At 40.2% G+C, this 22,454-nt stretch overlaps 1 protein-coding gene across 2 annotated transcripts in view; it reads left to right on the top strand.

Moving 5' to 3' along the window:
• The window catches only part of LOC308416708 (acyl-coenzyme A synthetase ACSM2, mitochondrial), a gene marked incomplete at both ends in the record, with an annotated part of 35,047 nt that overhangs the window by 7,113 nt on the left and 5,480 nt on the right, over nt 1–22,454 (top strand). For both annotated transcript variants that reach the window (XM_080911764.1, XM_080911763.1), the window contains 8 exons: nt 1,388–1,598; nt 1,826–2,033; nt 3,826–3,969; nt 10,262–10,418; nt 12,642–12,721; nt 12,899–13,022; nt 15,557–15,637; nt 20,316–20,417. In XM_080911764.1, the coding sequence (XP_080767890.1) occupies nt 1,388–1,598; nt 1,826–2,033; nt 3,826–3,969; nt 10,262–10,418; nt 12,642–12,721; nt 12,899–13,022; nt 15,557–15,637; nt 20,316–20,417 (1,107 nt within the window). The remainder of the gene's footprint in view (nt 1–1,387; nt 1,599–1,825; nt 2,034–3,825; nt 3,970–10,261; nt 10,419–12,641; nt 12,722–12,898; nt 13,023–15,556; nt 15,638–20,315; nt 20,418–22,454) is intronic.

Below are 22,454 nucleotides of genomic sequence, written 5' to 3'. Positions count from 1 at the left end.
AACGTTGTTGCATGACTCTACTTGGGAATGACAGGCCAAGGAACTGATCTGATCTAAGTCAAGATTGGTGAAACAATGAGCCTTTATGGTTAGTTACAAAAATGTAGGTAAGGAGTTACAGGAGCATGAGCAACCCAAAGGGATGTGTGTCACTGAGAAGCCCTCCTCAGCTTGTATCATTGGTTATCCTTATACAACTAGTTATATATATATATATATATATATATATATATATATATATATATATATACATGACAAGGGTGACGCCTGACAACACAAGTCCCTTTGTCTCTGTGCATATGTATGCACAGTATGCACTAATGCACACACATGCATACATGTTTACAATGTATGAGTGCAAGTGGACACCAGAGGTCAACCTCAGGTACCTTTTCTCACATCCATCACTTTGGGGTTTGAGATGACCTCTCTCACTGACCAGGAGCTCATCAAATAAATCAGACTGACTCAAGAGCAAGCCACAGACACCTTCCCAGTGCCTGAATTATGAGTGTGCGCCACCACGACCTGCTCTTTGGTAATGCGTTGTGGGGAGTGGAACTTGTCCTACCATTTACATGACAAACATGGAATCCCAAAGGATGCCTGAGAGATATCCTTTACTTATCTCTTGGGCATCCTAAGCTAATCCAGCTGTCAATCACATTATCTATCACAGTAATATATAATGTGTTGGAGCTGTTATTTCTTTAAATACGCGTATTAAAAATCTCTGTTGTATTAATAGGCCCAACCCACATTTTAGAAATAACTCGAGGGTTTTCAACACTTTTTAATGGTGTGCGCATGTCCTCCAATCCACAGGCCTGCCCCTGAGACTTGCAATTTGTTTTATTTGCTGTGTTCCTATCACCAGATCATCTTGACCTCCCAGCCCCCAATAATGACATGGGGACCTTTATTATTAATGAAAGATTAGGCCTTGTTCCCACCAGCATGTGTAACTTAACCATCTATACTCTGAAACAGTTCCACATGGCCTATCAGCTCTCTCTCACATGATTCTCACACCTGTTCCTTCCACCCCTGTGTCCAGCAGGGCAAAGCTCCCCTCCCCATGTCTACTCACACTTGGTTCTTTCCCAGAGTTCCTATCTCTGCCTGGATGTTCCATCTGTCCCCTCCTGTCCTTCTATAGGCCATCAGCTCTCTATTAAACCAATCAAAATGATAGAGAAGATGTTTTACAAAACACAGAGATAGGTGATGCTTTATAAAAACAACATGGCTGGTACAGAAACCAACATCTGGATAACACAAAGACAACCTTTACACAGTGCACAAGAAGATTATCCCAACATGTTCCTGTGTCCTACCTGCTGTGTCCCCTTAAGTCTTCTGATCACCAGGCCTTCTCTTTCTTCAGGCTGGCAAGAGACCTCCAGGTCCAGCCCTATGGTGGATGAATGGCAGTGGGAAAGAACTAAAGTGGAACTTCCAAGAACTGAGTGAAATCAGTAAACAGACGGCCAACGTTCTCTCGGGGGCCTGTGGCCTGCAGCGTGGGGACCGTGTGGCAGTAGTGCTTCCCCGAGTCCCAGAGTGGTGGCTGATTACCCTGGGCTGCATGCGGACTGGTTAGTAACTGCCCACACAGGATGGACACTCTCCCTTGTGAAGGAAATGGGTGGCCTAGAACTGCAGCCTCCTCTACTCCCCAAAGTCCCCAGAGAATGTGCTGTATTTATTCTCTACTGTTCTTCTTGCTTGCCCTTCCTGCTGGCCCCATGGCTGTGTGCGGCCCTTCTTTGGGGAAGAAGACAATTCCTTTCTTAGCTCTCTTTAAATTTTTTGACTTCTTCAGGCCTTGTTTTCATGCCTGGAACCATCCAGATGAAATCCACAGACATACTCTACAGGCTGCAGTCATCCAAGGCCAAGGCCATTGTGGCCGGGGATGAAGTGGCTCAGGAGGTGGACGCTGTGGCCCCTGACTGCTCTTCTCTGAAGATCAAGTTGCTGGTGTCTGAAAAAAATCGGGAAGGATGGCTAAACTTCAAGGCACTGCTAAAGTAAGTATCTCTTGCCTTAGCCAGGTTTTCACCCAAACTAGAAATCCAACCAAGAAATTGTACAGTGTAAGTCTAAGGAGACTGAGACATAGAAGGAAGAAAAGCAAATGCAAGTGTTCAGTATAGACTCACTCCAATGGTGGGTGGGGTCTTGGCATCCCCAAGGATTTTCTAACAAAGGGCTGGAATTTATTTGTTGATGGTTAGAAGAAACATTATTATCTTACCTCTCAAGGCTGAGCTTTTATACTTTGAGGCTTAGAGTCTCATACCACATTAGCATTAAAATAAATCCCCGGGGAATCAGGGCCTCAGGATGTCACACAGTAGATCAGAGCACTTGCTGTACAAGAATGAGACCTAATTTAAATACTCAGCATCCACATAAAAAGCCAGCATGGCTGCACATGCCTGTAACTCTAGTATTGGGAGGTAAAGACAGACAGACCTCATAAGTTCACAGGCTAGACTAGCCTTGCCTTAAGCTAAGATTCCGATTCATTGAGAGACCTTGTCTTAAGGTAATATTGCAGAGAGACAGCAGGAGACACCTGTTCCTTTTGAGTGTTCACATGTGGGTGTGTGCTTGGCACATACATGAGTATATCACACACACACACACACACACACACACACACACACACACACACTGTACAGGCCCATATGTATACATACAGACAGACAGATACATGGCAGAGGCACATAAAATGTACATAAACACACTACACAGGCACATACAAATACACAAATATACATACACACATTGCATACTGAATGGGTTAAAAGGCATCTAGAACTATTCACCACAGCCAAAGATCAAATGTGATGTGAGTTCAACAGTATACAAGACAACCCCTCAAAGATACCTGGTATACTGACTTTCAGGCTCTTCCCACATTCTGTATCTCTAGGAGACACTTCTCAGAATAGTGATCCTTCCAGAATTTCATATCAAGGCTGGGTAGATAAATGGAATTCTCACCACATGTCTGAAATCCATCCATTAGAGACTTAGAAAACATTTAGGGAGAACATAAAGATTGTTTTCCCTTTCTTCTGTCATGATCTTTGAAATAATTTTTATAAAATAAATAATAAAATACCAGCTTTTAGAGATTCAAATTCAAGACACTAGAAAGATTGTGGGTTCTTCCATAGAATAAAAGTGGGTGTCAAGAAGTCACGTGGGGTACTAGAGAGACTAGCTCTGCTCTTCCTGTGGACCTGGGTTTAATTTCTAACATCTACATGGCAGATTAACAACTTTCTGTAACTCCAGCTCCAGGGGATCCAATACCTTCTTCAGGCCTTCACAATAAACATAGACACATTGTGCATATACATAAATGCAGGCAAAACACCCATACGCATAAAATACAAATAAGTAATTTTTTTAAAAAATCACTTGGAAAACTATCTGCCCACCTTCTGTGCTCCTGGTATTATTCTGTGGCAATTGAATTAACATTAAGCTCTGGCTTTCTTTGATGTAGTATTACCTTTCTCACTAAACTCTCTAAGATAGGTTTTTTTCTGACCCCATTTCATAGATACAGAGAGTGAGACTCACAGAAGTTAAGTGACTTACACAAACCCACATAGTTAACAGAGTGCTAAGTGTCTGACTCACTCAGGAATCCATCAGTTTTGCTACTCAAGGGCTTCCCTTCAGAGACAGGTCATCTCACTTGCCCTTGCCAGTCTGAGGGCTACTGAGAGAAGATGAGTCGTAGTCTTCAGTTTCATCAGTATTCAGGCTAGATCTGAGACATTGACCTTCTGGTTCCTGTAGGAATGCATCCACGGTTCATCAGTGTGTGGAAACTGGAAGCCAAGAAGCGGCTGCCATCTACTTTACTAGTGGGACCAGTGGCCCTCCCAAGATGGCAGAACACACCCATTGCAGCCTGGGCATCAAGGCCAAGATGGATGCTGGGTAAGCTGAGACTTTTCCTTCTATAGATTAATAACAATTGTTCTGATGTCAGGTCTGATCTTCCCTGGAGACTTTGAGAAAGACAACCTTACAAAAAGGCTAAAAAGGAGATAAAAAAGGATCTATTCTCATTCTTCGATATGCCAGTTGAACCAGCACCATTTGTTGAAGATGCTGTCTTTTTTCCATTGAACGTTTTTAGCTCCTTTGTCAAAGATCAAGTGACCATAGGTGTGTGGGTTCATTTCTGGGTCTTCAATTCTATTCCATTGATGTACCTGCCTGTCTCTGTACCAATACCATGCAGTTTTTATCACTATTGCTGTGTAATACAGCTTGAGGTCAGGAATGGTGATTCCCCCAGTTCTTTTATTGTTGAGGATAATTTTCACTATGCTGGGTTTTTGTTATTCCAGATGAATTTGCAATTCTAACTATGAAGAATTGAGTTGGGATTTTGAAGGAGATTGCATTGAATCTGTAGATTGCTTTTGGCAAAATGGCCATTTTTACTATATTAATCCAGCCAATCCATGAGCATGGGGGATGTTTCCATCTTCTGAGATCTTATTTAATTCTTTTCTTCAGATACTTAAGTTCTTGTCATACAGATCTTTCACTAGCTTAGTTAGAGTTACACCAAGGTATTTCATATTATTTATAACTATTGTGAAGGGTGTCATTTCTTTAATTTCTTTCTCAGCTTGTTGATCCTTTGAGTGGAGAAAGACTACTGTTTTGTTTGAGTTAATTTTATATCCAGCCACTTTTCTGAAGTTGTTTATTAGCTCTAGGAGTTCTCTGGTGGAATTTTTGGGGTCACTTAAGTATGCAATCACATCATCTACAAATAGTGATATTTTGACTTCTTCCTTTCCAATTTTTATCCCTTTGACCTCCTTTTGTTGTCTAATTGCTCTGGTCAGGACTTCCAGTACTACATTGAATAGGTAGGGGGAGAGTGGGCAGCCTTGTCTAGTCCCTAATTTTAGTGGGATTGCTTTAAGTTTCTCACCATTTAGTTTGATGATGGCTGTTTGTTTGCTATATATTGCTTTTACTATGTTGAGGTATGGGCCTTGAATTCCTGATTTTTTCAAGACTTTTATCATGAAGGTGTGTTGAATTTTGTCAAATGCTTTCTCAGCATCTAATGAGATGATCATGTGGTGTTTTTCACTGAGTTTATTTATATAGTGGATTACGATGATGGATTTCAATATATTACACCATCCCTCCATCCCTGAAATGAAGCCTACTTGATCATGGTGAATAATCATTTTGATGTGTTCTTGGATTCGGTTTACAAGAATTTTATTGAATATTTTTGCATTAATGTTCATGAGGAAAATTGGTATAAAATTCTCTTTCTTTGAAGGGTCTTTGTGTGGTTTAGGTATAAGCATAATTGTGGCTTTGAAGAATTAATAGGAAAATGTTCCTTTTGTTTCTACTTTGTGGAATTGTTTGGAGAGTATTAGTATTAGGTCTTCTGTGAAGGTCTAATAGAATTCTACACTAAAACCATGTTGTCCTGGAATTGTTTTTGAAGGGGATTGGGAACCTTTTGATGACTTTTTCTATTTCTTTAAGAGTTATGGGACTTTTTAGATGGTTTATCTGATCCTGATTTAACTTTGGTATCTGGTATATATTTAGAAAATGGTCAATTTCCTCCAGATTTTCCAGTTTGGTTGAGTATAGGCTTTTGTAGTAGGATCTTATAATTTTTTTAATCACCTCAGTTTTTGTTGTTATGTCTCCTTTTCATTTCTGATTTTGTTAATTTGAATACTCTGGTTAGTCTGGCTAAGGATTTATCTATTTTGTTTTTCTGAAAGAATCAGCTCATGGTTTTGTTGATTCTTTGTATAGGAGTTTTTGTTTTGTTTTGTTTTGTTTGTTTGTTTGTTTGTTTCTACTTGGTTGATTTCAGTTGCGAGTTTGGTTATTTCCTAATGTCCTCTTGGGTGTATCTGCTTCTTTTTATTCTAGAGCTTTCAGGTGTACTGTCAAGCTGTTAGTTTATGCTCTCTCAATTTCTCTTTGGAGGCACTCAGAGCTATGAGTTTTCTTCTTAGCACTGCTTTTATTGTATCCCATAAGTTTGGGTATGTTGTCCCCTTAGTTTCATTAAATTCTAAAACTTCTTTAATTTCTTTCATTATTTCTTCCTTGACTAAGTTATCATTGAGTAGAGCATTGTTCAACCTCCATGTGTATGTGGGTTTTCTGTTGTTTTTGTTGTTATTAAAGACTAGCCTTAGTCCATAATTGTCTGATAGGATTCATGGGATTATTTCAATCCTCTTGTATCTGTTGAGGCCTGTTTTGTGACGGATTATATGCTCACTTTTGGCGAAGATTCCATGAGGTACCAAAAAGAAGGTATATTTTTTGTGTTAGAATGAAATGTTCTTCATAGATGTCTGTTAAATCCATTTGGTTCATAACTTCTGCTAGTTTCACTGTGTCTGTGTTCAGTTTCTGTTTCCATTGATGAGACTGGGATGTTGAAGTCTCCCAGTATTATTGTATGTTGGGTAATATTTGCTTTGATGTTTAGTAAAGTTTCTTTTGTAAATGTGGGTACCCTTGCATTTGGAGCAAAAATGTTCAGGATTGAGTCTTTGTTTTGATGGATTTTCCTTTGATGAGTATGAAGTGGTGTCCTTCCTTGTCTTTTTTGATAACTTTTCATTGAAAATCTATTTTATTCAATATTAGAATGGTTACTCCAGTTTGTTTCTTGGAACAACTTGTCTGGAATTTTTTTCAGCCTTTTACTCTGAGATAGTATGCCTTTGTCTCTGAGATTAATTTCCTATATGCAGCAAAATTCTGGGTTCTGTTTAGGTATTCAGTCTGTTATTTCTTGTACAAAGCTTAAGTCCAAGTGGTTCAAAGGTCTCCACATAAATCCAGGTACACTGAAACTAATAGAAAAAAAAAAGTGGGGAAGAGCTTAGAACACATAGACACAGGGGAATATTTCCTAAACAGAACACAAATGACTTATGCTCTAAGATCAGAAATCAACAATGTAACCTCATGAAATTGCAAAACTTGTGTATGGCAAAGGACACTATCATTAGGACAAAATGGGACAAGATCTTTGCCAATCCTACATCTGATAGAGGCTAATATCCAATATATACAAAGAACTCAAGAAATTAAATTCCAGGGATTCAAATAATTCTACTAAAATGGGGTACAGAGCTAAACAATGAGGAATACAGAATGGCTGAGAAGCACCTAAAAAATGTTCAACATCCCTAGTCATAAGGAAAATAAGAATCAAAGCAACATTAAGATTCCACCTCACAGCAGTCAGAATGGCTATCATCAAAACCTCAGGTGGTAGCAGTGCTGGCAAGGATGTGAAGAAAGAGGAGCACTCCTTTATTGTTGGTGGGATTGCAAACTGGTACAACCACTCTGGAAATCAGTCTGTCAGTTCCTCAGAAAATTGGACATATTGCTACCTGAAGACCAACTCTACTACTCCTGGGCATATACCAAAAAGACACTCCAACTAATAACAGGAACACACATTCCACTATGTCTTATTTGTAATAACCAGAAGCTGGAAAGAACCCATATGTCCTTCAACAGAGGAATGGATACAGAAAATGAGGTACATTTACACAATGGAGTACTCAGCTATTAAAAACAACTACTTTATGAAATTCTTAGGCAAATGAATGGAACTAGAAACTATCATCCTGAGTGAGGTAACCCAGTCACAAAAGAACACACATGGTATGCACTCACTGATAAGCAGATACTAGCCCAAAAGCTTGGAATACCCAAGAAAAACATTCACAGATCTTATGAATCCCACAAAAAAAGAAAGACCAAAATATTCATGGGAGAAAATACAGGGACAAAGAGTGGAGCAGCGACTGAAGAAAAGATCATTCAGAGACTGCCTCACCTGGGGATCCATCCCATAGGCAGCCACCAAACTCAGTCACTATTGCTGATGCCAAGACAAGTTTACTGACAGGAGCCTAACATGGATGTCTCCTTAGAGGCTCTTCCAGAGCCATACTTATAGAGATGAGAATGCTTGCAGTTAACCATAGGACTGAGCATGGGGACCCTAGTGGAGAAGCTAGAAAAAGTACTGAAGGAGCTGAAAGGGTTTGCAACACTATGGGAAAACCAACAATATCAACCAACCAAATTTCCCAGAGCTCTCAGGAAAACACCAACCAATGAGCACACATGGAGAGACCCATCACTCCAGTTGCATAATTAGCAGAGGACAGCATTGTCTAGCATCAATTGGAGGAGAGGCCTTTGGTTCAGTGAAGGCTCATTTTCCCAGTGTAGAGGAATGCCATGGTGCTGAGGTGAGAGTGAGCAGTTGGGAGTGGGAGCATTTTTATGGAATCAAAGAAGAGGAGAGGAGGAATAAGAGAGGATAGAAAGGGGATAACATTTGAAATGTAAATACAGACTACATCCAATAAAATTGATTTTAAAAGGAAGGCTAAAAAAACAAAGCTTCACGTACTGGGAACTCTTGGTGTAGCATTTTTGTTTTAGACAAAACAAGGTCTCAATACCTCTTCCTTGTGTGAACCACATGAATAGGATGAATGGCTAGTAATGGAGTACAAAAGCCCTTTTCCAAGATGCTCTCTACCTTGTTTTGGGGTTCTCTGGCAATTTGCTTTAATAGTACCCAGATTCCTGGATGTCTTCTTTTTGCCAGCAACAAATTACTTTGCAAATTCATCTGTGAAAAAGATTGTTAGAGGAATGAGATGAACTGTGTTATTGGAGTTTCTAGAACACAGACTCATGACAGCACTGATTCCATTACTAAATCTCTATAACCTGTAGAGGCAGAAGATAGAGTGCCAAGGTCTTCTTGAGCCCATGGCTGACAAGACGATCTTTATGTTTTTTTTCCCATAACTCCTTCCTGCAATGGAAATATCTTAATGTTAAAAGAATTTTAAAGCATAAATGTCCTACCTGTGAGTTAGCTGTACCAGAAAAGTAAATCAGTCTAAATTAGGAGTGAGGAGGATAGCCTCATAAAGTCCTTGTCACGCAAACAATTGCACTGTGGTCCCCAGAATCCACATTTTAAAAAAGTGGTTTGGTTGCCCACATTTGTAATGCTAACTCGTAGAGGTGGTGAATGGTGGCCTCCTGAGACTCCCAGGCTGGCAAGATTAGCCTAATTTGTAAACTCCAGGGCAGGTAGTGAGAGATAATATCTCAAAATGTAAGGTAGAGGCAACCTGAGGAAAACACCTGATACTCATCTCTGGCCTTAACAGACACATACATACACGCAGGAGTGTGTACCCTCCTCATGAACACACACACTCACATAATTGCACACAACATAAATCATTTATAGATGAGTTGAAATAAAGTACAATTTTTAAGGACATGTAATAAATTACTTTTTAAACTAAGATATTACTTTTCACTACCCTCATCCCAAATAGGTCCCAATATGTTTAATTTCCTAAAAAGGTCAATCATCTTCAGTGTGTGTGGGAGGGGGTGTACATGATTGTGTGTTCTTTCTGTCTATTCTACAACATGCTGCTTTTTCAAGGGGTTGACGCCTCTTATTTTGTCCTGGAGAAAGAAAGGACACAAGTTTTTCCAGTACTGCAGTCATGTTCAGACAGTTCATGGCACTTGGAGCAAAGAGAACCAAAGCCTACTCAACGAGCTTGAAGTTGGCAAAACGGTCATATGTTGACTTGGAGGATGAGGACATGGGCTCACTGAACGAAGGGCTTGTACAAGTGTGAGAACCTGGTCTCAGATCTTCAGCGCCCACAGAAAAGCTACATGTGGTGATGAATGTCTGTAATGCCAGCACTGGAGGAACATGGTCAGTAGGAGCTCCCTAGAGCTCATTGGCCAGCCAGTCTGGTTTAGTGAGAGACCCTGTCTCTAAGAATAAGATGAAGAGTGATAGATAAGAACACCTGAACACTCCATACATGTGTATATCTGCATGCTCATATGCTCACACATGCATACATCAACACACACACACACACACACACACACACTGTTAGCTTTTCCTTGGTGATTCTGCTCGCCAGCCAGTGTCCTAGTATTGGGAAGAAGGTAAGAGTGAAGCCCAGTTATCTGCTAAATTGTGGCTTCTAGGGTAGCAGTTTGTAAAGCACTCTCACACTTTCAGACACACTGTATGCCCATATCTAGCCCTTCCCCAACACAGCCCTTCAAGAACCACACTATTGATATACACTCATCTCTGTGTGCCTACTTTCTGTGTTTTCAGCAGCTGGACAGGCCTGGGCACATCTGAAATAATATGGACCATCTCAGATACTGGTTGGATACTGAACATTTTAGCCTCGTTTTTGGAACCTTGGGTATTAGGAGCATGCATATTTATCCATCTTTTGCCAAGGTTTGATCCAAAAACTGTTCTAAAGGTAAGAGAGGACTATTTACATCAGTTGTTCACAGTAAATTCTGGATTTGCAAACTCCAGGTTATTGAACTGAGTTTCAGTTCATAAAACTTCTGCTAAATCCCAGCCACATGAATGTGCAGTAGTCAGCAGGAAGCAAGACAAAAGCTTGCATCCATCTAACAAAGCTCATGATCTAGGGAGAGAGAGGGATGCATACATTGATGAATGACTTACATTCAAGAGATGGGACTAGTTGGTGGTTCTCCCAAGAAAGAGGCACTTCTCTTGATGTCAGATCTCAGAAAATCAGATGATAGGTAATACCATCCTCCTCACACATATGTATCTACGTGTGTGCATGCATGTGTGTGTCTATGTACATGCATGAGTGTGTTTATTTAAGTGTGTGTGTGCACGCATGTGTGTGTGTTTCCTATTTCCTTATTTATTTGTAGCATAACACAAGACAATGGCTTAAAATATATGGAAGGCCACTATTCTAATGTACATTTAGAAAATCATTTACGTGGGTCAGATACTGTTTTTGTTAGCTTAGGCATCTGCATAGAAATGCCTCAGACTAGGAGGCTCACATAGCCACAGAGCAGATGCTTCCCAAACTTCTAAAGGATGAGATGGAAGATGATCAAGGTTTCAGAGGGGAGGCCTTCTTAACAAGAAGCCTCATGCTGACTTGTAGGCATCATCTTTTTTACTATATCCTTAGGAGGAGAGGTGGGGAGGAAGGGAGGGAGGAGAGGTGGGGAGGGAGGGAGGGAGGGAGGAGAGCAGAGAGGAGGAGGAAGAAGAAAGTAGGGAAACCAGAGAGTCTCATTCTTTTCTTATGGCTCCTATTGCTCCATCCAGCATATATGATGCATGGTTTATGTCAGACACACATGTAACCATCACTAGACAGAAACCACAAATGTTTTCTCCACGCAGAAGGCACCCATGCCTCCCCTGGCCGTGTCATCTCACAAATTGCTAACTCTTTCAGATCTCTCTCTCTCTCTCTCTCTCTCTCTCTCTCTCTCTCTCTCTCTCTCTCTCTCTCTCTCTCTCTCTCTCTTTCTTTCTCTGAATTCAGGTGTAGGATGTATTATCTTTTGTGTCTGGTTTCTTTCCCTCAGCCAATTTATTTGTGAGGTTAATCTATATTTTTTTCATGTTTATTAAGTTTGCTTTTTTTAATTGCTCTATAACGTTCCATTCTAAGAATGTGTTTAGAAATGAACCATCATTTCTTTCCCATCATATTACAGATGGGTGTTAGACTTATATACAGTTTGGGGAATTTACATGGGAGGAAAAAGAGAGAGAGAGAGAGAGAGAGAGAGAGAGAGAGAGAGAGAGAGAGAGAAAGGAATCCTTTTCTTATATAGCCTGTCCTTCTCCTATATAGCCTGAGATACTCATTTAAAAATATCTACATGCTGTAGTTTCTTATTACCACATAGTAACAAATAATAAACATGCTTTCATCTTGATTGCAAAAAATATAATATAGGATAGCTAGAGTTGTCTGTTACACATGCAGGAAATGATTGTGTGATGCTTGCATGTTCTTCTTTTTTTTTTTTTTCTTAGATGTTTACTTAGATCGCTGTTCAGTTCTACACACACACACAAAAAAAAATGGTGAGAAAGACAGCATTGCATAGTTCATGGAAAATGTTGACTCCTCCAGTTGCTTACAATCTACTTAATCCTACAGGGCTGGGGTCTATAAATAAGAGCACAGTACATACATACTACATGAGGTCATTGTGGGACCTGCTTGAGGAAGCATACAGTTCCATGCCTCTCAGGAATTGTCTTTCACAATAATTTTCATGGAAATAGCCTATTATGAGCTCGGTTCCAGAAAGTTAAGGCACTGAGAGAAGATCACATAATTCATTTGCTGCAGCATGTGGTCTATCCCCGTGATGGCTGAGGCTGTGGTGGGGTGAAATGGAGGATTATGAAGATGAATCTTAAACTGAGTGGGAAGAGCCAGCCAGGCTTTGACAAAAGTGTTTTGAATGAGTCTCGGACCTTTTTTTAAAAAATCTGTTCATTCTTCTGTCGTGTCTTGGGTATTTGTTGGAAGTGTGAGACTTGTTAAGTCTAAAACAAACACAAGAGACAAACTAGGATTTCAGGTGAAATCACTAAACCTCAAGGTCATGATTGATTGACAGCTTGAATTTGGCATCTGGTCTGATAAGCAGTGTCTCAGAAGGCTTTCTCTTCGCAGGTGCTTTCCAGATACCCCATAAACATCCTGGTGGGTGCCCCCCTCATTTATCGGATGTTGCTACAACAGAATCTTTCCAGGTGATGGACCTGTAGGGGACTGGTAGGATCATCTAGACCCATTCCTGTACCTATTAAGCTGGGCATACTTAGCCTATAGAAAGCCAGAAATATCATCACAGCACCCAGAACTCAGCCCCAAGCCTGGGTAGACTTCAGTTCCAATGAGGCTAAAGATAAATAAACTCTCTTCTTTAGCTACAAGTTCCCACATCTGCATAGCTGCTTCAGTGGAGGAGAAACCCTACTCCCAGAGACTCTGGAGAGCTGGAAAGCCAAGACAGGACTGGAAATCCGAGAAGTCTATGGCCAGACAGAAACGGTATCTGCTCCCCAGGGAACCATGGGCTGAGTGCACCTGCTAGACTTCAGATTCTGTTTGATACCTTAGTGAAGTTGTGTATCACTCATTAGTTGAAAAATACTTATTGAGCATCTACAGTGAGAGCAAAATGATCATGATCTTGATTTCATGGAGATTGCATTCTAGCAGGGGAGGGAGACAGAAAATCAAGCAATAGATGTCCTGGTAGGTGATAAAAAGGGTTATGGAAAAAATGCTAAGAGCAGTCAAGAGCTAGAGGCTCAGTGTAGTGAAAATTTTGGAATCTTGGTTTCCTTCGAAGACATAGAAATGTTATAGGAATATATTTTCATTTTTATCCCGTGTGTGGGAATATGGGGCTGCTTCACAGTAGCTAATTATGATTTGCTTTGTGGCCTAGCCCATTTGTAATTGTGACATTTGGAATTCTGGGAAATTTTCAGAGAGTACATAAATGCAAGGACCCCTATAGGTGGGGTTGGTGGTTGTCAGTCATTCGTTGGGGGGGGCGGGGCTTGTGGTTTGTTAGTCATGCTCAAAGAAGAAACAAGAAGAAAAAAAATGAATTCAGAGATCTCTATATTTTTGCCACCCCTCCTCTTTTCTTTTTCTCTTATCTAGTGATGAAATCGAAACCAGAGGAATAGGATAAGAGTGGGGGAAAAAAGAACCCACAAAGTAGCAAAGACCCACTTTAAGAAAAGAAGAAATAAATTAGGCTCATACCCTGACCCCTTCTCTCCCTCCCTCCCTCCCTCCCTCCCTCCCTCACCCCCCCCCACTGTCTCTCTGTCTCTGTCACTGTCTCTCTGTCTCTCTCTCCCTCTCTCTCTCTCTCTCTCTCTCTCTCTCTCTCTGTGTGTGTGTGTGTGTGTGTGTGTATCCTCCATCTTCTCTTATCACCTATCTAGTGATGGGGGTAAAAGTGTAGGGATAAAGGGTAGGAAAAATAAGGACTCACAGAGTAGAAAATGTCAGCACATCTTAGTCTGATCTGTATTGCTATAACCTAATACCTGAGTCTAGATGATTTATGAAGAAAAGTATGTATTTTGGTTCATAGTTTTGAAGACTGGGAAGTCTAAGGTTGGAGCCACCACTCAGTCCTGTCAGAAAAGCATTAATTCTTCTTACTGACCTAATTGTCCCCTAGAGGCTCCATCTTCAATGCCATCACCATGGCAACAACAACAACAACAACAAAAAAAAAAAAAAAAAAAAAAAAAAAAAAAAAAAAAAAAACCAGCAGCTGTTCATTCAGACAAAGTGATCATGGAAGTCCTTTGTGCTGGAGTTACATATTAGCAGAAAACTGACACCTCATATATGTCAGGTATAGCACTTGCCTGCTCAGACAGAGGCAAGGGACAGGGACAAGTCTGTAAAATCCTACCCTTGGTAGTGTTCTCCCAGTAGGCTAAAGGCGATGCTGTCATACTGTGACATGAAGCAGTCAGGAATAGCTTGCAAACACAGGTGGGGGCCACAGTGCAAGGAGAACAGACCCAGCAAGTGCTGCTGTTCATCCAGACAAGGACATGTGCAGAAAGAGCTTCTCAGTACCACAGCCTCTCTGAGGGCAGGGTTCATTTCAGGATTCAAGCAAACCATCCCTACCATGAGTGTAGGCCTCTTAGATTATAGATGGGTAACTTCATACTTTTAAATAATTACATGACACATAAGAACTGAACATAAAAATTTTCCTCCATTCCCTTCCCTTTATCCTCCTCACTTTCCGTTTTCTTTTTTCTCCACCTCATCTTCGTCCTTCTCCTTTCCATTCCTCTTCTTCCTTTCTTCTTTCTTTCTTTTCTTTTTTTCTTCCTTTCTTTTCTTTCTTTTTCTTCTTTTTCTTCTTCTTGTCTTCTTCTTGTTGTTTTCTTCTTCTTCTTCTTCTTCTTCTTCTTCTTCTTCTTCTTCTTCTTCTTCTTCTTCTTCTTCTTCTTCTTCTTCTTCTTCTTCCTCCTCCTCCTCCTCCTCCTCCCATTCTCCTTCTTCTCCTCTTTCTCCTATTCCTCCTTCTGCTTCTGCTTCAACTGATAACCAAGTCAAGGGGCTTGCACATGCTAGGAAATTATTCTACCACAAAGCTGTACCTCATCCCTACAGTATATAGTTTCTATATTTGTGTGCTACATGTAATGATCACTCTAAGTATTTAGCATATCCACTGATTCAAACATTTACCATTCCTCTGTGTTGGGAACATTGCTTCTTCTCCAATATTGAATGTGTGATTTGTTACTGCTGATTTTAGTCACTCTAACTTGTTTCTCCCATCTAGTTGGATTTGTGGAGAGTAGTTGTTTATGTCTCTCCCCGGGGAATAACTGGATTGTTTTTGAACAAAAAATTTGGTGGCACCACTAGAGTTAGAGTTCCAGGAAAAAGGAGGAAACTGTGGTATGGTAATGGAGAAGACAGGATTAGAGAGACTGAGGGCAGAGATGAGATCTGCTTCTGAGCCTTTCCTTCCCTGGCTGTGTGATTCTTCCTGAGCTTGCTGTTCTGTCTGTGTCTCTCCACAGGGACTTACCTGCAGAGTTTCTAAGACCATGAAAGTGAAACCGGACTACCTGGGAACAGCCTTACCACATTATGATGTACAGGTTTGCTAAGGGTAATGGGTATGGGCACTAATGTGTGGAATTTTATTTATTATGTTTTTATTGAGTTGAACTAGTATCAGTTATTCCAGCCTAACTAGGTGAGTGTCCCAAATCCCCACTTTCCAGCTTAAAACAAAACAAACCAACAGATCTAGATAGAATTCCACCAGTCTTTCCAACAAGAATTATAGCCAAAACTTTAAAAAATACAAACAGAAGGGGCACTTTCATACACCTGTGAAACCATAATAACTGTGACACCCAAACCTGGCAAATGCCCTACAGTAAAATAAACAAAACTATGGCTGATGAACACAGGTGCAAAAATTCATTTAAGGAAGATCATCCACAATGATCAAGTTGTCTTTATGTTTAGACACTCAGGCATAGTTCCAAATACCAAAAATAATAGATAATAAATTAAAGAACTTGACTTAAATACAAAGCCCACATGATTATCTCAATAATACATAAAGGCCTTTGACAAAATCCCACCCAACTTCATGATAAAAAAAAAAACAAGAATGTAGGAACAAAACTCAATATAATAAACATTATATATGAGAAACCCACTCCCAACATCACCCTAAATGAAGAAAAGTTGGAAGAAATTATATTAAAATCCAGAATGAGACAAGGCTGTCCATTCTCCCCTGTGGAAAGAATCTCATTAACATCACCTGTCAATAAAAAAAGCTGATGGCCAGTGAGCTGGGGCAGGAATTAGGAGGTGGCACACTGGCAGAAATAGAGAGAATTCTGGGAAATAGTAAGAGATGAAGAAAGTAAAGAGAGACCAAATGGGAGATGCTGGGGAGACACTAAGGAAGAAGCAGGCCAGGACTGAAAGAGAAGTGACTAACCACATGGTAGACAAAATAGTTAATAGTCAAGTGGGTTGTGTAAGTTACAAGCTAGTCTGGTGTTTCTGTGGTTGTTGAAGTCCAGCTTTAATAAAAAATAAAAAGAAAAAAGAAAACAGAAGAAAGAAGAATCAAATGGATGAAAGAACCAAACATGAAAACTAAAATTCTGAAACTTCTAGGAGAAAACATCAGCAGTAGCCTGTGAGATACCAACACAGGAAAGGGATTTCTAGGTAAGACTTCATTTGCTTAGTAACTAAGGCTAGTAGTTGGCAAATGGGACCTCATAAAACCAAAAGGCTTCTATAGGATAAACGAAATAATCAGCCAAGTGAAGAGGATGCTCACAGAGTGGCGAAGACTGATTGCCAGCTATATGCATGACCAAGAAATAGTGCTCACAATATTAAAAGAACTCAAAAAAATCAAGAAAACAAATGACCCAATTAAAAAACAGGCTGTGGATGTGTACAGAGTTCTCTAAAGAAGTAAAAATGCTAAGAAACATAAAAGGTATTCATTATCTTTAGCAATCAGGGAAATGCAAAACTAAAGCTACTATGGGATGTCATCTTGCCTCATTCAGAGTGGCCAAGACTAAGAAAAGAACTAAAACAAATGGTCAAGGACAGGAGAAAAGGGGAACCCCCCCTTTATTGTTTAGTAAGGTTGTGAAATGGCAATTCACTGTGAAAATCAACGTGGAGAATTCACATAAAAAATACATAGTTGAGCCATATGTCCCAGCTACCCTACTCCCTCGAATATGCCCAACGCATTCAACATCCCATTCCATAGCCACATTTATTCCTGCTCTGTTCGCAACAGCCAGAAAATGGAAACAACCTAAATACTTTTCAATTAATGAATGGATAATGAAAATGAATATAAATACATAATGGAATACTATTCATCTGTAAAGAAAAATGTAATCATGAACTTTGCAGGTGAATGGATAGAAAATATTATACTGAGTGAGGTAACTCAGACTCAGAAAAACAAACTCTGTGTTCCATCTGACTTCAGGATCCTAGCTTCAAACCTTTAGGTTTGAGTACATACCATAAAATAATCACAAAAAAAAAAAAAAAAAAAAAAAAAAAAAAAAAAAAAAAAAAAAAAAAACAGGAAAGTAGAAAGGGATCATGGGGAGAATGGGTAGTTGAACTTCTAGAGAGAGAGAAAGTGATAGTAAGACATGGGTTATATGAAGGGGGAAGAGAAAAATGGGGAACTTTCACTAAGGAGAATGGGGTAGAAAGTGAAAGGTAATACACAGAAAGGGGGTAAGAAAAGAGACAAAATACACTAAGGATGTTTGGAAAAGCCAAAGTAGAGTACATTGTTTTATAACTTTATTTAAAAATAAATATAATGTGTGTGCACATGTATATACATACATAATTTGGATAAAGTAATAATATACATGGTGTTAATTCTCCCCCCAAGAGCCATAGATTAATGAAACCCAGAATTCTAGTGCCAGACGTGGGAAACCTCCCTTGGAGTTGTTGGTTATGGGTGGTGTTCTAAGAGACTCCTAAAACAATATAGGCTATTGCCACTGCCCTCGGTTGCCTCTGAAAACCCGAAGACACTATAGATTTTGGGCAAACTTCACAAAACTAAGCTGCAACTGACCTGAAGAATCTTCTTCCTGAGCCCTAGCTCTCACATATTGGAAGGTACTAGCAAGGTGACCAGGAATAAAAGTAATCAATAGTCATACTCAGCTGTAAAACCTAAATTCAAATACAATATGAATTTATTTTTTATTGCCTGGCAAGATATCTCCAGTGGTTCAATAATGACAGTTTTATCTTAGAGGTAACCAATAGATATGTAATTGGTTAATACATATCTCACAGCCTGCTTAATAGGAAGAAACTTACACCTGGTACTATAAGCCTATGTCTGGTTTATATAAAGAGGATGTGGATTTTAGAGAATCCTACTGCCATTTTTCTAAACCAATATAATTTCCACCTGTATTCTAAATACCCTTATGCCCACAGATAGGCCCCAGATGACCCCCTCTTCTCTCTGCAATAGACAGAGACCACTACAGAGATCCACAGGTTATCCAAGTGCAGAGGACGACTGGCAGTGGGGTAACCAATCCCAATTGATACTTTTAGTGAAACCTCCACATCTAAGGCTCAGGAAACATTATGAAAGAAGGGTCAGGAAAACTATAAAATCCGGGGTACCAGGATTTTATAGTTCGCCCTGTGAGGCAGTATCTTCTAGAGGGGACAGAAGGAAGTGAACTCATGAAATCTTAACAATATAGTCACTAAGAGAAAGTCTGTATAATGGCTTATTCAACATGAATTGAATTTCACAAAGCCCCACATCTATGTGAAGAACTGGAAGCAGTCAGTGGCTACAAGAGTGAGTGATTTTCTCCAGGGACAAGGCTCCGAATTGGTTATCCAATCCCTCACACTAAATCCTAAACACAAACATATTTGAGCAACACTAAATGGATTCAGCATGGTGTGTGTGTGTGTGTGTGTGTGTGTGTGTGTGTGTGTGGTGTTGTATATATGTATTATGTATGTATGTATTGTGTATGTAATAGTAGTTAAAGAAGAAAAGGTCATGATTTGAGAGGAATGAAGAGGAAGAGATAAGTAGTTGGAGAGGCCATGGAAATAACATAAAATTTAGTGTACAAAATTCTCAAAATAACAAATCTAAACTTAAAAAGTAATACTAATAATAATATTTTAAATGGGGGGGCAATGTTATGGCTTGATGCATAAGAGATTAGTTCCCTGAGACTCACATGATAGGAGAGAATAAACTTTAACCTACAAGCACACACACACACACACACACACACACACACACACACACACAAAATGAATAAATGAATGAATGAATGTAATATTGTATTTTGAAAAGGAATAGAAGAGAAAGAAAGGGGGAAAGAAAGAAGGGAGGGAGAGAGATAGGAGCCATCTTCCTTATCTAACAAACTGCCCAGATAATTACAAAATTAAATGTGGTTTTGAAAGGAAAATAGAAGTGATTAGGCATGGCGTTTTATAACTTGGGCTTAAAACTGAACAATTAGGCACCGTTCCTTCTATGTCAGCAGGTACCAGCTGCAGCAGGATCCCACTGACTTATGATAGGACAGTGTAGCTTCAGCGCTCTCCATGCTGTGTGTCAATGGATGATGCTCTGTTTTCATTAGATTGTAGCAACTGTATTGCAACTAAAGTTTGTTTTTTCTCCTTTTATTGATTTGGGCTGAATTCTAAGAACTGATATTCATGTTTATGTGTCTGTGGTTACATGTAAATTTCTGTTTATCAAAGGTATGACAACGTATGTCTAATTCATATGTGATGATCTGTCATTCACTATGCTGATGTCTTAATTATGACAATTCACTGAAATGCCTTTTCGTATCCTGTTTTGTTCACCACAAGTGTTTCTGTTTTACAGAAGTCAGTGTTCAAGCATAATGCCTCATAGCTGAAGGCCAGTGGTCCAAGTAGCAGAGTAACATTTAATTTTTAGTCTCAAAGTCTACAAGTGAGAAGGTTTGCACATGTGTCTCCTGAACTCTTAGAGTGAGAAGCAGTTGCCCAGGTTCCTCTGGTCCAGCATACTGAGATGCTTTACTGGCACAAAGCCTGGCAGGTGGAAGAGGAATCCAAGCTTAAGCCTCTTGGCTTCCCTTGACTTCCAGTACCTGTCAAGAACAAAATGGCCTATAGTAGACCAACTCTAATGTCACACACTGTGTGTGCTAGCTCCTCTTCTGAGTCATCTGTCCAATTTTCTTCTTCCTTTAGATCATAGATGATCAGGGCAATGTCTTGCCCCCTGGCAAGGAAGGAGACATGGCTATCAGGGTGAAGCCCATCTGGCCTATAGGCATGTTCTCTGGATACGTGGTAAGGACCCATGCTCACCCTTTGTTCCCTGAAATGATGAGATGGACCACAAAGAACAAGGGATGCCTAATGCTATGAATATCCCCAAGAGGTATTGGTGAGATTCAAAGTTACCAGGGTTCAAGAATTGGTACTTTTCCATAATGTTACCTAACTCTGTATTAGCCAACAATAGTATAAAATTAGAACAACTACAGCAAATGGGTATTTTGTTCAGAGAGAAGCCATACCGTTCCTTCTTGCCATCCTTAGCCAAGTACTAAGAAATCACCAAAGAGCTCACATTTCCCCATGAGCCTTTGCAACAACAAACCTTCCTGCATCATGCCTGTGTTTTTTTTTTAATTTTTTATTAGATACTCTCTGTATTTACATTTAAAATGTTATCCCCTTTGCCCACCGTGCTCCCATCCCCTCTCCCCCTCTACTTGTCTTCACAAAGGTGCACCCTCTCTCAATGACCCTCTCCACCTCAGTGCCTTGGCATTCTCCTACATTGGGAAAACATGCCCTCCCTGGACCAAAGGCCTCTTCTCACATAGATGCCAGACACTGCTATTCTCCACGGAATATACAACTGGAGTCATGGGCCACTCAATGCATGCTCCATGGTTGGTGTTCTACTCCATGGGAGCTATGGAGGATTTGGTTGGTCAACAATGTTGTTCTTCCCATAAGGCCACAACCCCTTCAGCTCCTTCATCCCCACCCCTGCATCCTCATTGGGGTCCCCATGCTCAGACTTATGGTTAGCTGCAAGCATGCTCAGCTGTATGACTCTGACAGAGCCCCTGAGGAGGCACTCCTATCTGATTCCTGCCAGCAAGCACCTCCCAGCATCAGCTATAGTGCTTGGGCCTGGTGGCTGCACGTGGGGTGGATCCCCAGCTGACATGCCAGTGTTCTTATTGCTCTGAGCTACACACAGCAGCATTTTCCCTGCTCTATCCACGAAGCACGGACCTGGGCCTTATGGTATTGTAGAGCTTTGGAGACATGCTGGGTAGTCCCCAAGGAGAATCACAATAGTACTGACAGCATCCAGCATCTAGACATCTGGAAGGCACTCACAGACAATACATGAGTAGGGTCAGCTCTCTCACCAGGAAGTGATGGTGAAGTCAGAGATTAGAAACATAGTTAAATCTACAACTGTTGGAAATGGGACAACATCAACTACACACCGTCTAGATGTATGGCAAAATCATGTGCCCAAGATAGTAAATGAGCAAGTCTAATGTTCTCCCTACCATTTATCACAGTGGCTCCCAACCTTTCAATAGCAAAGTTACAGTTGTGAAGTAGCAACAAAAATAATTTTGTGATTGGGGGTCACCACAACATGAGGAACTGTAAGAGGAACATGAGGGCTGCAGCCTCAGGAAGGTTGGGAACCATTGGTTTATTGAATATATACTATGAGGCAAGCATTGTCTTAAGACTCCTTATACACCTTAAACACATTTCATGCTCCTAGACATAATGTAAGCATTTTAGAGCTTGCTTGCCTAAGTTCAAATGCTACTCCAGTATTTGCTGAATGTTCAGGAGCAAGTTATTCGTACCCCTGTCTTATTTCCTCTTTGATGAGTTGGCATCCAGTTTTATCAATACGGAATATCATGACAAAGGGCTATGAAGCCCTTGTAATTTCGATACATATAAGTGTGTTAAATAAAGTAACTACGACAGATTCAAATTGTCATTCCTACTGTACAGGGGAAACTGAGGCTTTGAAACCAGGATGCATCAACACTGCATACTCTTTCAAACATTTCCTGTACACTTTCTCCACGGAGCTAGGACATGGGTGTCCACATCAAATACAGAAGGAAACTGGTGCAGTGATATTGGCAGATCTATTTAGGACCACAGTGGTCATGCCAGCAGAATCTGCATGGAGACTACAAAATCTGAGCTAGTGATCAAGAAATCTTGATCTAGACTTCTGCTCTCAGTTCTACAACCTAGAATATTGGTTCAGCTTCAGACAAGCCCCTTGAACTTCCCTTGGCATTCTCAATAATGAAACTAAGT

The sequence above is a fragment of the Micromys minutus genome, assembly GCF_963924665.1.
Source record: "Micromys minutus genome assembly, chromosome: 2".
In the NCBI taxonomy this organism is placed as follows: domain Eukaryota; kingdom Metazoa; phylum Chordata; class Mammalia; order Rodentia; family Muridae; genus Micromys; species Micromys minutus.
This window is presented reverse-complemented; position numbering and strand designations above follow the sequence as displayed.